Source organism: Oncorhynchus mykiss, chromosome 16 (assembly GCF_057628025.1).
Source record: "Oncorhynchus mykiss isolate SJ-2025 chromosome 16, ASM5762802v1, whole genome shotgun sequence".
In the NCBI taxonomy this organism is placed as follows: Eukaryota; Metazoa; Chordata; class Actinopteri; order Salmoniformes; family Salmonidae; genus Oncorhynchus; species Oncorhynchus mykiss.
The window spans coordinates 15633250-15649076 of NC_143037.1; the positions used below are offsets into that span (position 1 = coordinate 15633250).

At 43.2% G+C, this 15827-nt stretch overlaps 1 protein-coding gene across 1 annotated transcript; it reads left to right on the forward strand.

Moving 5' to 3' along the window:
• The first annotated feature begins 10008 nt into the window (after window positions 1-10008).
• On the forward strand, window positions 10009-13910 carry sox9 (SOX9 alpha2). The gene is given in 3 exon segments (NM_001124270.1): window positions 10009-10739; window positions 11004-11254; window positions 11589-13910. Coding segments are annotated over 3 exon segments (1479 nt in total). The 5' UTR covers window positions 10009-10299; the 3' UTR covers window positions 12377-13910.
• The last annotated feature ends 1917 nt before the right edge of the window (window positions 13911-15827 follow it).

Below are 15827 nucleotides of genomic sequence, written 5' to 3' on the forward strand. Positions count from 1 at the left end.
TGTCCCTTCCTTTTGGAGAGGGTCCATGACGGGGGTTTTGGGAGGGCAGGAGTGGGAAGTACACGGAAGGAGAGACGCTGCACCGGCCAAAGCAATCCGATATCATCACTCTTTCATTTGGCTGGCAGCCTTTCCCAGGTAGTATCACAGTGACTGTGCAGAAAGAGTAGGGCTTTTCATTACGCTTGGAAACCCTGAGGGTCACAGAGAGGAGGGGAGGGAGATGGAAGCTATGATGCCGTCATTCACCTATAAGGAACTAGTCAAAATTGCAAAACAACGTCCTAAAACCCATTATAGGCCTACGTAGCTATTCTGAGGCAGACTGAGCACTGTCTATGAGTCAACAATGACGATGTGGTTAAACTACTACACCATGCGTGTTTTCAAAGGTAGAACGGTTCTAATAACAGTTGCTCTGGCAGGTCATTTAGTGCCTACGTCAGTGTGACAGTGCTAACTATATTTAGCCACTTTGCTGTGGTTACGGAGAACAGAAACAGGGAGGAGAGGGTTTGGACGAGGGTCCAACTCAATGGCCCGTAACACAGGTGCTCCGCTTGGAACCAGCCAAGTACAGACGGTGACATCATCCCTGGTTAAACGTTGATAGCTCCTCAAGTCTACTGGATTACTGAGCTTGGTCAGTACGAGTGAGTCACTGAAACACAACAGTCCAAGTGTGGGGCGAACATACACACACGAGCACGCACATAGGCGCACACACAAATGCATGCATGTTAGGGTACACACACACACACGCGCACACACACACACACTGGGGTCAAAGCAAGAGAAAATGGACGTATGTAAATTGGACTTGTGTAAAACTACATATGCATTGCGGTTTCATCCTTCGACACCAAATAATGACATAATGAACCACATCGGTTAGCAGGAAGCAAACACGTGTAAACAGTAAGCCCACCGCATGGCAGCAATTAACATAAATCTCAGCCATAAAAGGCATAGAAAACAGCCGTGAAACGTAATTGAGCAGAACCACGGGTAACTGTAGGTTACAAAGCGCTAGGCTAGGAGGACATGCACATCGAGAAATCATTTCAGAAAAGCGTCTAGCATCTCTGTCTGCACTGCACAATTCAATAAGCTGTGAAAGATGTGCTGCGTTATGGTTGGAGCCTCTTCCAGTCCGACTAACATTTCACTGTGTCAGAGGGTTTTCGCTCTCTGCCTTGGGTGCTCTCTCTGTCTCTCTTTCTCTCTCTCTCTCTCTCTCTCTCTCTCTCACTATTTTTTTTCTCTCTCTCTCTCTCTCTCTCTCTCTCTCTCTCTCTCTCTCTCTCTTTCTCTCTCTCTCTCTCGCTCTCTCTCTCGCTCTCTCGCTCTTTCTCTCTCTCACTCCAGCTCTCTATCCTTAAAGAGAAAGTTTTCCATTGGCATAGACCTCCCTCTGAGAAACCATTCTCCTCTCCCCCCTGTTAAAACCAAACAACTGCTCAGCATTAAGGTGTGGATCTGTCATTAGTTAACTCTCCCTGGCAGAGGAGACCATTGTTATTGTACAGAGTGGTATTTGCACAAGTCGTATCTTTGGAGAGAAACAGTATTTCTGCGGCTTTTCCCCTTTCCCGGTCTGAGTGGATCCAGTTTCCCCTGGCCTGCCCCTGGCTCGGTCACCTAATTCACATTTTGTAATCAGGGTTCTGAATTCCCTGGAAACTTGACCCGGCAATGAAGGCCTCACAGTGATTCTCTGGATGATCACACTGGATCTGTGCTGGACACATTCTGCACCATTTCAAGGAAACAACAGAGATGATGGTGGAGGTTTGGTTTGTGTCTGGCAGGAGGGTGAGAGAGAGGGAGAGAGAGAGCAAGAGAGAGAAAGAGAGAGAGAGAGAGAGAGGGGGGGGGAGAAGGTGTCGAAAGTAGGATGGAAAGAGAAACGGAGGGCATGCAGTAGGAGAAAAGGGGAGAGAAAGAGAGTGAGATAAAGAGCGATAGAGGGAGAGAGGTATACAGTGCCTTTGGAAAGTATTCAGACCCCTTGACTTTTTTCACATTATGTTCTGTTACAGCCTTATTCTAAAATATATATATTTTTAATCCTCAGCAACCTACACTCAATAACCCGTAGTGACAAAGTGAAAACTTGTTTTTTGAAATTTTTGCAAATGCATTCAAAATAAAAAAACGGAAATACTTTAAGTACATAAGTATTCAGATCCTTTGCTATGATTCTCCAAATAGAGCTCAGGTGCATCTTTTTTCCATTGATCATCCTTGAAGTTTCTACAACTTGATTGGAGTCCACAGGTGGTAAATTCAACTGGTTGGGCATGATTTGGAAAGACACACACCTGTCTATATAAGGTCCCACAGCTGACAGTGCATGTCAGAGGAAAAACCAAGACATGAGGTCGAAGGAATTGTCCGTAGAGCTCCGAGACAGGATTGTGTCGAGGCACAGCTCTGGGGAAAGGTACCAAAACATTTCTGAGGCATTGAAGGTCCCTAAGAACACAATGCCTCCATCATCCTTAAATGAAAAAAGTTTGGAACCACCAAGACTCTTCCTAGAGCTGGCAGCCCAGTCAAACTGAGCAATCGGGAGAGAAGGGCCTTGGTCAGGGAGGTGACCAAGAACCTGATGGTCACTCTGACAGAGCTCTAGAGTTCCTCTGTGGAGATGGGAGAACCTTCCAGAAGGTCAACCATCTCTGCAGCACTCCACCAATCAGGCTGTCACGTCCGTCTTCCTGGCTGGAATAAGTGGACCAAAGCGCAGCGTGGTGAGCGTTCATTACTTTATTTCTAATTTCGCAACAAAACAATAAACAATACAACGAAATGACTGTGAAGCTTAACTTAGGCTATGATGCCTCTAACAAAGTCAACTACCCACACTGAAAGGAGGGAAAAAGGGCTACCTTTTTTTGAAATCCCAATCAGAGACAACGATAGACAGCTGTCCCTGATTGAGAACCATACCCGGCCAAAACATAGAAATAAAGAAACATTGAAATCAGAACATAGATTGCCCACCCCACATCACACCCTGACCAAACCAAATAGAGAAACGGCTCTCTAAGGTCAGGGCGTGACACAGGCCTTTACGGTAGAGTGGGCAGACGGAAGCCACTCCTAAGTAAAAGGCACATGACAGCATGCTTGGAATATGCCAAAAGGCACCTAAAGACTCTTAAACCATAAGAAACAAGATTCTCTGGTCTGATGAAACCAAGATTGAACTCTTTGGCCTGAATGCCAAGCGTCACTTATGGAGGAAACCTGGCAACATCCCTACGGTGAAGCATGGTGGTGGCAGCCTCATGCTGTGGGGATGTTTTTCAGCGGCAGGGGAGACTAGTCAGGATCGAGGCAAAGATTAACGGAGCAAAGTACAGAGAGATCCTTGATGAAAACCTGCTCCAGAGCACTTAGGTCCTCAGACTGGGTTCACCTTTCAACAGGACCCTAAGCACACAGCCAAGACAACGCAGGTGTGGCTCTGAATGTCCTTGAGTTGCCCAGCCAGAGCCAGGACTTGATCCCAATTGAACATCTCTGGAGAGACCTGAAAATAGCAGTGCCGCAATGCTCCCGATCCAACCTCACAGAGGTTGCGATGATCTGCAGAGAAGAATGGGAGAAACTCCCCAAATACAGGTGTGCCAAGCTTGTAGCGTCATACCCAAGAAGACTCAATGCTGTAATCGCTACTAAAGGTGATTCAACAAAGTTTTGAGTAAAGGGTCTGAATATTTATGTAAATGTCATGTTTCCTTTTTTATTTTTAATAAATTAGGAAAGAAATCTGAACCTGTTTTCGCTTTGTAATTATGTGGTATTGTGTGTAGATTGTCTTTTCCCCTCATCAATGTAATCAATTTTAGAATAAGGCTGTAACATAACAAAATTTGGAAAGAGTCAAGGGGTCTGAATAATTTCCAAATGCTCTGTAAGTGGAGGGGGGGGGGGGTTGCGAGGGAAAGAAGCCTTGCCTTTGTCTTGCCTTGACCTTAGAGATCCTTTTTATGTCTCTATTTTGGTTTGGGCAGGGCGTGAGTTGGGGTGGGCATTCTATGTTTTGTGTTTCTATGATTTTTTATTTCTATGTTTTGGCCGGGTATGGTTCTCCATCAGGGACAGCTGTCTATCGTTGACTCTGATTGGGAACCATACTTAGGTACCCTTTTTCCCACCTGTGTTTGTGGGAAGTTAACTTTGTTTGATGGCACATAGCCTTAAGCTTCACGGTTTGTTTTGTATTGTTTATTGTTTTGTCGGGCGTCATTTCGAATAAAAGAGAAAATGTACGCTCACAACACTGCACCTTGGTCCAGATCATGTAACGACCGTGACAGCCTTAGCTTGGAGGTGTCAGGGACCAGATAAGTCCTGTTTAAACATTGACTGGAACAGACTGGGGAATGTCAACAGACACCCAGTACCCAGGTCTCTGTGATGTGAGCTGGGCTGTTAGGCAGGCAGGCACACAGTCCTGCCGGAACTATTAATCACTGCCACTAGACAACAAACAGTGACAACAAGTTGAAGTTATCGACTGAATTGGTGGCCAGTTAATCAGAGACCATACTAGGGCTTACTGTATAAGATGGTGAGGAAGGCATGGATCTCTCACGCTGTGTGTTGATTATCACTGATACAGTGGGGAGAACAAGTATTTGATACACTGCCGATTTTGCAGGTTTTCCAACTTACAAAGCATGTCTGTAATTTTTATCATAGGTACATTTCAACTGTGAGAGACGGAATCTGAAACAAAAATCCAGAAAATCACATTGTAGGATTTTTAAGTATTTAATTTGCATTTTATTGCATGACATAAGTATTTGATCACATACCAACCAGTAAGAATTCCGGCTCTCACAGACCTGTTAGTTTTTCTTTAAGAAGCCCTCCTGTTCTCCACTCATTACCTGTATTAACTGCACCTGTTTGAACTCGTTACCTGTATAAAAGACACCTGTCCACACACTCAATCAAACAGGTGCAGTTAATACATAGATTCCGTCTCTCACAGTTGAAGTGTACCTATGATAAAAATTATAGACCTCTACATGCTTTGTAAGTAGGAAACCCTGCAAAATCGGCAGTGTATCAAATACTTGTTCTCCCCACTATATATATATATATATATATATATAAACTGGGTGGTTTGAGCCCTGAATGCTGATTGGCTGACAGCTGTGGTATATCAGATTGTATAGCACGGGTATGACAAAACATTTATTTTTACTGCTCTAATTACGTTGGTAACTAGTTTATAACAGCAGTAAGGCACCTCGGGGGGTTGTGTTACATGTGCTGTATCCAGGCACTCAGCGTTGCGTTGTGCATAAGAACAGTCCTTAGGAGTGGTATATTGGCAATATACCACACCTCCTTGTGCCTTGTTGCTTAAATATATATATGGACCAGGTGAATCAAATTAAAATGTATTTGTCACGTGCGCCGAATACAACAGGTGTAGAGACTACAGTGAAATGCTTACTTACAGGCTATTAGGTGAACAATAGGTAAGTAAAGAAATAAAACAACAGTAAAAAGACAGTAGCGAGGAATCCGGGTGAAAGCTATGATCCCTTAGTGATGTCACCTGTTAAATTAACTTTAAATTAGAGTAGATGAAACGGAGGAGACAGGTTAAAGAAGGATTTTTTACGCCTTGAGAAAATTGAGACATTGATTGTGGATGTGTGTCATTCAGAGGGTGAACGGGCAAGACAAAAGATTTAAGTGCCTTTGAACAGGGTATGGTGGTAGGTGCCAGGCGCACCGGTTTGAGTGTGTCAAAAACTGCAACGCTGCTCGATTTTTCACACTCAACAGTTTCCTATTTGTATCAAGAATGGTCCACCACCCGAAGGATATCCAGCCAACTTGACACAACTGTGGGAAGCATTGGAGTCAACATGGGCCAGCATTCCTGTGAAATGCTTTCGACATGCAATATTAGAAAGGTGTTCCTAAGCTTTTGTACACTCAGTGGGCCACCCTCAATGTCCAAGCAAGGAATTTGAGCTCATTTCCTGCAATTCTACACATATTGCCATGGGGAAGGGAGAACAATGTTCATTGTTTTATATCTAATCTCATGCCATTCTACACATTTTGCCATGAGGCTGAGAGAAAATGTTATAGTTTTACAGCTCATTTCGTGAGCCTCTGCACACTTTGAACTCAATACACAATCATTGCAGCTAGATGTGTCCCAGCCAGGACATCCTTTAGATCAGCTAAATCACAGCCTGGCTGGACAGACCGAACGCTAAGACCAGGGGAGTCCTCCCAGAACTCCCCTCTGACAGCCCAGTGAGTTTCTCAGGGAAAGGCCTACACGTTTTAGGGATTGACTCCCACTGTTTGCCCAGAATTTTGACGCTGCGACTCAAAGTCAAGATGAGAAGTTTCCCAAGGCATCACAGCCATAATCTCTGGCCTGTTTAGCCCAGAGTAATTCTTTATGTATGACCGACACACATCGCTCATGGGCTGGAGTAGTTATGGTGTATTACATAGTGGAGTGTAAGGAATTCAGACCCTGCATAATGTGGTTGTTTCACAATGAGGCACTTACTGTACTGTATGGAAAAATGCTAAACCCAAGACACATTTAGTTGAGGACAATCCAGTCTGTTTGGAATGAAAACAATGTATTATTTAATCCTTATACATAAGCCCACAGCTCAGTGACTCTTATCAGTGACTTATCCTAACCTTCAATAGGCAGTCTGTATTCTACATGGTACAACAAACAGAATGAGGCGTATGGATCTCGTCGCATATCTTACAGTCAAGAGAATTCCGTAGTGTTTGAATTCCAATCCATCATTGAACAGTTGCAGACTTGCACATTGAATGCAACTACGTAGTTGGCAGAGTGTGTGATATGTGGGGGAGTATGTTAAGTGTAAGTACATTAAACCATATGTTTTGTTAGTTTGTTACGTGCCAATTTTGTAGACTTTATTATCTTTGACAGGATGTGGCGTGGGAGTAGGTCTACCGTAGCAGTAGCTCATCTGTACTCACTCTGACGGAGGGGGGCTAACCCACATGGTGCTATGGTTACCAGTGGTGTCATGATTAGTCCAAAGCATTTTGCAAAGGAACTCCAAACGAAAACATTTTGCAATGAAAACAATACTTTCTATTGGACAAATTCAGGTAGGGCCCTCCTTTCATTTGCTTCTGTTTGGTTCTGTTTGTATTCTAGTTAATTCCCCCCTGGGCTTCAGGTGCGTCGAGCTAGTCTGCTATCTTGGTGCTGAGCCGGTGGCTGCAATTACAGGCAAACAGAAAGAGAGGGGAGGGGTTGCGGGGTGAGTCACATACCTCCATCTCAACTGGTTGATTCTGTTTCGTTCAATGGTGGATTGCTGATGCTATGTATTGGTCATTGAGAGGCTTTGAAGACACCGGTCGGCCATATTGACACTCCCCAGTAGGATCAGTCCATAGGAATGGATGGAATTCTACCGTATTTTAATTAAATGTTTCAAGGACAAAATGACATGTATTTAAGCATGTTCTTGTCATTGAGCGGATAGTAACATTAGTCATCTAAAAAATTATACTTTAAGGAAAATAAATATTTGTATTTTATTATTTGTATGTTTAGCTCAAATAATATAATTTAAAAATATGCATTAAGGTGTCTGTAATAGAATAAATATGGCAAAAACAAAAGTACACGTTAATACATCAATTTCCATAGCTTCCAAAATATTTATTGTAAATGGTGGGGGAATGCCAAGATGGAGGCATGGTGTCTTCTACACAGCGCCCACTATCAGTCATCTAGTGTATATAAATAATTGGTTTCGCTGTATCCTCCACAACCTTCTAAGGTAGAACTATTCTTCTGAGACAGCATAATATAAAAAACACGTTTTATATCAGATGGCTGTCTATCCTGTCTTTCTGTTTATAATCTAACGCTACACTGTAGGTTTTGCAGGATATATAGTTGTTGACGCCAGGTATTTGCCCCTCTATTTCTTCAAGTGATATTCTGATTTTGAATTTATTTGTATTTTTATGGTTGGATTCGGTCTCTCCCCTTTAACTGTGCTAATTGCACCATTTGTATAAACTCTGATGATCAGGGATTGAGTCTGTTGGACAGGATCAGCTTGAGCAAAGTGAGGTGTAGAATCACTGTTCTAAAAATAGTATTCTCTGCCAAATAATAGGCGTTGCACAATTAAGACTATTTACTACTCCTACCCTGGTTTAGGAGATCCCCCCACCACCAAACACTCACGCACAACCAGACGTTGAATGATTAATTGGAGACAGCTTGCTTCAATTGAAGAGCATTACCTAGAAGGTTCTGCCTGCAGCAAACCCAGTGGATAATGCTGGAAATACTGGTCAAAGATATATTTGTAACAGCATACCTCCTTATCTTCCTCACCATCATCATCATTGGAGTTGAAAGGCAATATCTTGTTGTTCCAGGGGAGCCCTGTTAGTGAATGCATTCAGTGATGAATCTATTCATTTTAGGCCTGTAAACAAACCAACCAGGACACATTTTAGTGGCCTAATAGTGCATGCTGCTTGCTCAACCGCAGTAAGGGATCGGGAGTTATTGACAAAAGTCTCAAATGCTCCGTTCTGTGTATTTTCAGAGTGAATGAACATCTTAAATAGTTTCGCTAGAGTGGAGACTCGAATAAGGTGTTTCTGTATTTGGAACCAGAGCTCTAAAGGAGCGTTTCGCGGCAGCTTGACATAATGCAATTTTACAACATCCAGATATAACCCGCCATATGCACAGAGAGAGAGAGAGAGAGAGAGAGAGAGAGAGAGAGAGAGAGAGAGAGAGAGAGAGAGAGAGAGAGAGAGAGAGAGAGAGAGAGAGAGAGAGAGAGAGAGAGAGAGAGAGATTATAAACAGCGTAGTGGTAGAAATTACCCATAGAGACATCTGTGAAGTCTCTATGGGTAATTATATGGGTAATATTATATATGCAACTTCAGGTAGCTCAGTAAAACACGTTGCACACATTACAACGAAAATTACATTTCCACGACTTTAGAAAAAGCCAAATAAACAACCAAATGACATGGGTTCGTTTGCAAGGCACTACGAACGACTAAGCCGTCCCTGATGTGGACAGACTTTATTATAAAGGCGAGAGACATACATATTCAAACGTATGTGTTTCAAAGGAGGATGTAAACACGGTGAGGAAATACTCCTTCTAAATGATGTGACCATGTGGACTGTGTTTCTCTCCAGCGCTGTCATTACAACAACAACAAAAAGTAATCCTCCTCAACAGTTGCAGTGCAACTGTTTCAACCGTGTCTTGAGTTCCAGATGTCCCCCAGAAAAAAAAGTACACGTTGTAAATGTAAGTTCCTGGGCTGCTGTCTCCCCCTATGGGCATGTACATTTTTATCCAGTAAAACAATAATTGACTTGGTATGAATCGAATAAACATTATTATATGTCTTAGTAACTTATTTTCTATGGCCTTTGTTTTGCCGCACGTAAAATAGCCGTGATAGTCACTATAGACTATCATAGATTGTATGAAATACTTGCGATATGGGATTTCTCGTGCACACAATTTCAGTTATAATGGACAGGTTACTGGTAGACCTATTTGCATGACTTCATCCTCAATGGGGTTTTTTCGTCAACTATTTGCTTTTTATTTTCCGTTTTCACTGGTTTAACTTTGAAGGTGCGAGTAAAAAAAAACGTGAATCGCCTGGTCTGTGATTTAAGAACATAAACACATCTTTAAAAACCAAAATCTATTTCAGTGCGTGAATTATTATGCCTATATCAATATTGTACACGACAAGTAGAAATGTCTATGCATAGCCTGTGTGTGTGTGTGTGTGTGTGTGGAGGGGAGGGATCAAATTCCTTCAGTTCGTCATTCTCAGTCGGTCGACCAATCATATTCGGGTATTCTCGGGTATTCTGTAGCCGCACAGTAACTCACTTATAAAGTCCGCTTGCAAAGGATTTCAGTTCAAAGCACGTACACGTTTTGGGGATACTATTTGACTGGATCATTTTCTCTTTTTACCTAAAAAAGTTACAGCAAACCATCAGCTGTTGCTCGAGTGTGGAGACGCCTGCAAACAAGACAAGGTTATTATACAATTTTTCAGAAAGACATATGCATAAAGACATTATTTCTCCAAACGGCGTTGTGCAGTTGACAGCCTCTTTGCAGGAGCAAAGAGCGTCTACTGTTACTTTTTCTCCACTTTTGGACATTTGAAAGACTTTGGCCGTACTTTCATATTTCGTGCGTAATTGTTAGACAACATTTTTCGTATGAATCTACTCGACCCCTTCCTGAAAATGACAGACGAACAAGACAAATGTCTCTCAGACGCACCGAGTCCGAGCATGTCAGAGGACTCTGTGGGATCTCCGTGCCCGTCCGGGTCTGGCTCCGACACCGAGAACACCAGACCGTCAGAGAACGGACTGCTGATGGGTCCGGACGGTCCCCTCGTCGAGTTCAAGAAGGACGACGATGACAAATTCCCCGTATGCATCCGCGACGCGGTGTCCCAGGTCCTGAAAGGCTACGACTGGACCCTGGTGCCAATGCCAGTCCGAATGAACGGATCTAGTAAGAACAAGCCCCACGTCAAGAGACCGATGAACGCATTTATGGTTTGGGCGCAAGCCGCCCGGAGAAAGCTGGCTGATCAGTACCCGCATCTCCATAACGCTGAGCTGAGCAAAACTCTGGGGAAACTGTGGAGGTGAGTCTCAGTACTCTCTATCATTACTCCCACATTTGTATTTCGAGTGGCAACGCGTCTGTTGTTTTATTACTGAAACAAGTTTCTACTCCATTCTACTTTTACGCATGCATTTTACGCACACACGTTAACTCGATACTGTGATCTTACGTAATTGAACCTTTGAAATAAAAAGGTATGTTATCCTGCATTAAAATAGGAAACTATTTTGCTGTCAATTTAATATTTGATTTACTCATGTATCCATTTGCTTTTTACGCACAGGCTACTCAATGAGGGTGAGAAGCGTCCGTTCGTGGAGGAGGCAGAGCGATTGAGGGTACAGCACAAGAAAGACCACCCTGACTACAAGTACCAGCCCCGGCGGAGGAAGTCCATGAAAAACGGGCAAAGCGAGTCTGATGACGGCAGCGAGCAGACGCACATATCGCCAGGCGCGATCTTCAAGGTGCTCCAGCAAGCTGACTCTCCAGCCTCTAGCATGGGAGAGATGCACTCCCCCGGAGAACACTCCGGTAAGAAGAGAGATAATGCTTTGTGCCTATTGCAATGGTTTCATTCAGCATGTGTTCATCAATGTATACACAGTATTTGACACATTTACTGCTGCTAGACTTTTTATAACAATACATGTGTGTGAAGGTATATTATGTGAACAGTTTAAGAGTAATACTATCAGATATGTTCTCTGTGAGTTTAACTTGATATCTAGATTAATTTGACCACTTGCACGGCTCTTATCTTTTCCTATTCAATTACATCCACGGGTCTGCTCTTGCTCTGAGATTTGCATTACAGAAAGCCTATATGTATTCTATATGTAACCCATTCTCTCCCTCGCTCTCTTAGGCCAGTCCCAAGGGCCCCCCACCCCTCCTACCACCCCTCCTACCAAGACGGACATCCAGGTGGGCAAGGTGGACCTGAAGCGGGAGGGTCGCCCCTTACATGAAGGCACGGGTCGCCAGCTCAACATCGACTTCCGGGACGTGGACATCGGCGAGCTGAGTAGCGACGTCATCTCCCACATCGAGACCTTCGATGTCAACGAGTTTGATCAGTACCTGCCTCCCAACGGTCACCCAGGTGCTCCTGGCGCTGCCACTGGCCAAGTCTCCTACACCGGTACCTACGGCATCAGCAGCTCTGTGGTCAGCCAGGCAGCAGGGGGTGCCACAGGGCACAGCTGGATGACCAAGAGCCAGCCGCAGCAGCACTCCCTGACCACGCTGGGTAGTGGAGGGGAGCAGGGCCAGAACCAGAGGACCCCCACACACATCAAGACAGAGCAGCTGAGCCCCAGCCACTACAACGATCAGCAGAGCTCCTCCCCTCCGCAGCACGTCAACTACGGCTCCTTCAACCTGCAGCACTTCAGTTCGTCCTCCTACCCCTCCATCACCCGGGGCCAGTATGACTTTTCTGACCACCAGGGCGGCACCAACTCCTACTATAGCCACACAGCCGGGGGCCAGGGCTCAGGGCTCTACTCCTTCAGCAGCTACATGAGCCCCAGCCAGAGGCCCATGTACACCCCCATCGCAGACACAACTGGGGTGCCCTCTGTACCCCAGACCCACAGTCCCCAGCATCACTGGGACCAGCAGCCAGTGTACACACAGCTCTCCCGGCCCTGAGGACACAATCATCTACACGAACACACACTTACATAGACTGATAGGCATGTCCATCTTGCAGAGGGAGACTTTGTCACAACATTCCAACATTAGTTCCCAGGAATCAGACACTTGAATTTCCAACAGAAGAAGAACACGACAGAGTAGGTGAAGGAGAGCTGGACTTGTAGGAACTGAAACTAGATCAGAATAGCTCACAAAAGGCCTTTTTAATTTTTATTTGATGAAATATATTTTTTAGCAAGAACAGAAAAAAAGCATTGAGAAATCCTCTGTGAGGACTTATTAAATTGTTGATATTTTTAATAGGTACTGTGTATGTTTTCTTACCTTTTTTACTCTGGCAGTTTGTTTTTTGGGGGGATATTTTTGTAGAAAAAAAGCTTTATTTGTATCCAGTTCAGCAGGAAACCACTCTCAGTAGTGCAGTTCTCTATTCCATGGCTTCAATTCTCTGGTGAAATTTTGTACAGGCAGTAAATCTCTATCCTTTATTGGTTGTGTTTGTTTCCTGCAGTGCATTCTGCTTACAGAATATGTTCTGTGCCATCCAACAAAATAAATTACATTTGTATTTGTGCAGTTTAGGGTTTCTCCATCAATGATTTCTCATGATTATAACACGTTCTTAGATGTAAGAGACACATGCTGTGAATGGCAACGAAAGAAGTTTGGACGTTATCGTTTTGTGCAGGAACATTCCAGCCTTTTGCACCATTAGTGCCTAGTATATCAGAGGTTGGGTGGAAGGGTGTTTGTGGGTGTGCTACAGCACATATTATAGAAGAGAGAAGCCACAGCTGAGATTATACTTACCGTCTGACAGCGTGTGTTTGACAGCCACAGGAAGTGCCCTTTGACCTCTCGGGTGTCCCCTGCAGTCCATCACCACACCAGTGTCATTTTACAGCCCTCCTGCCTGCTCCGACCCCCTCTGTCTTAACCCTTTAATTTATTTTTTAAATTAATTATTATTTAGCATTTTCTTCTTTTAATTGATACTTTATACAACAAATTAATTTGTCTTAAAAATAAATTATCTTCTGGATATTAAATGTCATATAAATCTGTCTTTTTAGCCGAGTGGGTACTTTAAAAATGGTACAAACAGTAATCATGTTTTATTTATCGTATGTAAAATGTTTCTATTTTAAATGTTTTATTTGTCATTTTTTTTGCTATCTAGTTGTGTACGGATTATTTTTAATTGTGAATTTCTTGAGTTTGGATTCTAAACTATGGCTGAAAGAACTGGAAATACTTTTTTTTTTCTCATATGGACAAAGTATTTACAGTTATTGTTATGCTGTGGCTGATATGCTTTATTAGAGGTACGTACCAGCATTCCTGTCTTCTCTGAGGAACAGTTTTCTTCTACTTCCTGCCACATACTATCTCAGTAATGATGTTTCTTTCTAATGCGTCTGAAGGACTTCTCGTTTTCTTCAGCTAGCTTAACATGTTACTGTACTTTCTTAAAAATAAGCTTACCTTTTGTATTGTATTTGCAATAAAAGAGAAAATACTTCAGAAACAAAATGGTTGCTGATATTTTATTGCACATAACATGACCTACTTATTAAATAGGGTTGGGGGACAAATACTCTAGTTAAATGGATAAGCATTATGTTACATAACATGGCATCTATATTTTGGAAGTCATAACATTTATACCAACCATAACATTTAACATTTATCCCCCCACATTCTGAAATTGCTGCACTCCCCCCCCCCCCCCCCCCCCCCCAGTTTTATCATTGGAAAGTGATACAAAATGGGGCAACAGTTTGTTTTAGGACCATGAGGATGCCTCCGAGCGGTCGGGCAGGCTGTTAGGAGTGCTTATTCAACTGGATAAAAAAAAATATATGTATATATTATGTCCCCCCCACTTCTAAAGAAAACAAAGTGGTGCCCCTGATACCAACCCAATATCAACATCATCGTTTTATTGAGACAGAGAGGTAGACAGAAAGAGTTAAAGATGAAGACACTGAAAGAAAGGCTCTTTTTCTCATTTATTTTCCAATGCTTTCTCTTCTGTCAGCTGTCGCAGCAGGGGGTCCCTCCCTCCCTCCATTCTGCATGTTGTTAGACTCTGGTTCTTTGCTGGGGGAGGCTACTCGGCAGAAAAACAGTAAAACCGTGAAAAAAACTAGAATTAATTTCAAATTTAAAGCAGGGGACTTTGCGTCCCTGCCAAAGCTCTCTTTGCTGCCATCCTTTAAAGGTCAACTGAAGGAAATGTTGACTAGCTTCACCACACCAGTGAACTAAGTGCCATTTTCTTATTTTTTAATACTATAAATCACACCTTTTGGAAGCTATTGTGATTGTTGAAACCACAATGTAATAGTATATACACATGGCATAGGAGGGCCATAAAATAAAATGTTATCCATGTTATTGTATGTTTTTAATATCAGCATCATTATCAGCCTCATTGTTTGACCCAATTTAGTTTTATATGGCCTCCGTCCTTGTTTTTGATCCATCTAATCATTTACATCTTTTTGATGTTGATTCTGGCAACTGTGTTTTTTTTGTGTGTTTTTACTTTGCAAACATCATGCAAAGCCAAATCCCCCGTGGCTTAGGGTAGAGAAATGAGAGTGACATAGACATTGCGTTCGGCCTTTTAGTGTGAGAGAAAAATGGCACTTGCTAAAGTGAAACTACCACTGTGTCTGAAGAACCACTTGCCCTTGTATGTAATGTAATTACCATACTATTGTGCCATCAATGACATTTACATAGTTATTATTATTATCATATTACATGATCTTGCTGTACACTTATAACTCATTGGCTGATCAAGGTGGGAGGAGATTATCTAGCACCTATATCCAGCAATCCGATTGGAAGACAGTTTGGCACCGGACAGGTAGGAAAGAGGGGAGACAGAGAAGAGAGGGAACATTGAGCAACAGAAAGGGTGTGAGAGGGAGAGAGATGACTTCAGTTGAAAGCAGCAGCAGGACACATCTGAAAAAGACATCAGTATCCCTGCTCTTCTAACGGGGAAATTGTAGGACTTGGGAGTGGACAGATGACAGGTACTAAACGATATCTTAACCACCATTGATAAGAAACATTACTGTGCAGCCGTATTCATTGATCTGGCCAAGGCTTTCGACTCTGTCAATCACCACATCCTCATCGGAAGACTCGACAGCCTTGGTTTCTCAAATTATTGCCTCGCCTGGTTCACCAACTACTTCTCTGATAGAGTTCAATGTGTCAAATCGGAGGGTCTGTTGTCCGGACCTCTGGCAGTCTCTATGGGGGTGCCACAGGGTTCAATTCTTGGACCGACTCTCTTCTCTGTATACATCAATGATGTCACTCTTGCTGCTGGTGAGTCTCTGATCCACCTCTACGCAGACGACACCATTCTGTATACTTCTGGCCCTTCTTTGGACACTGTGTTAACAACCCTCCAGGCAAGGTT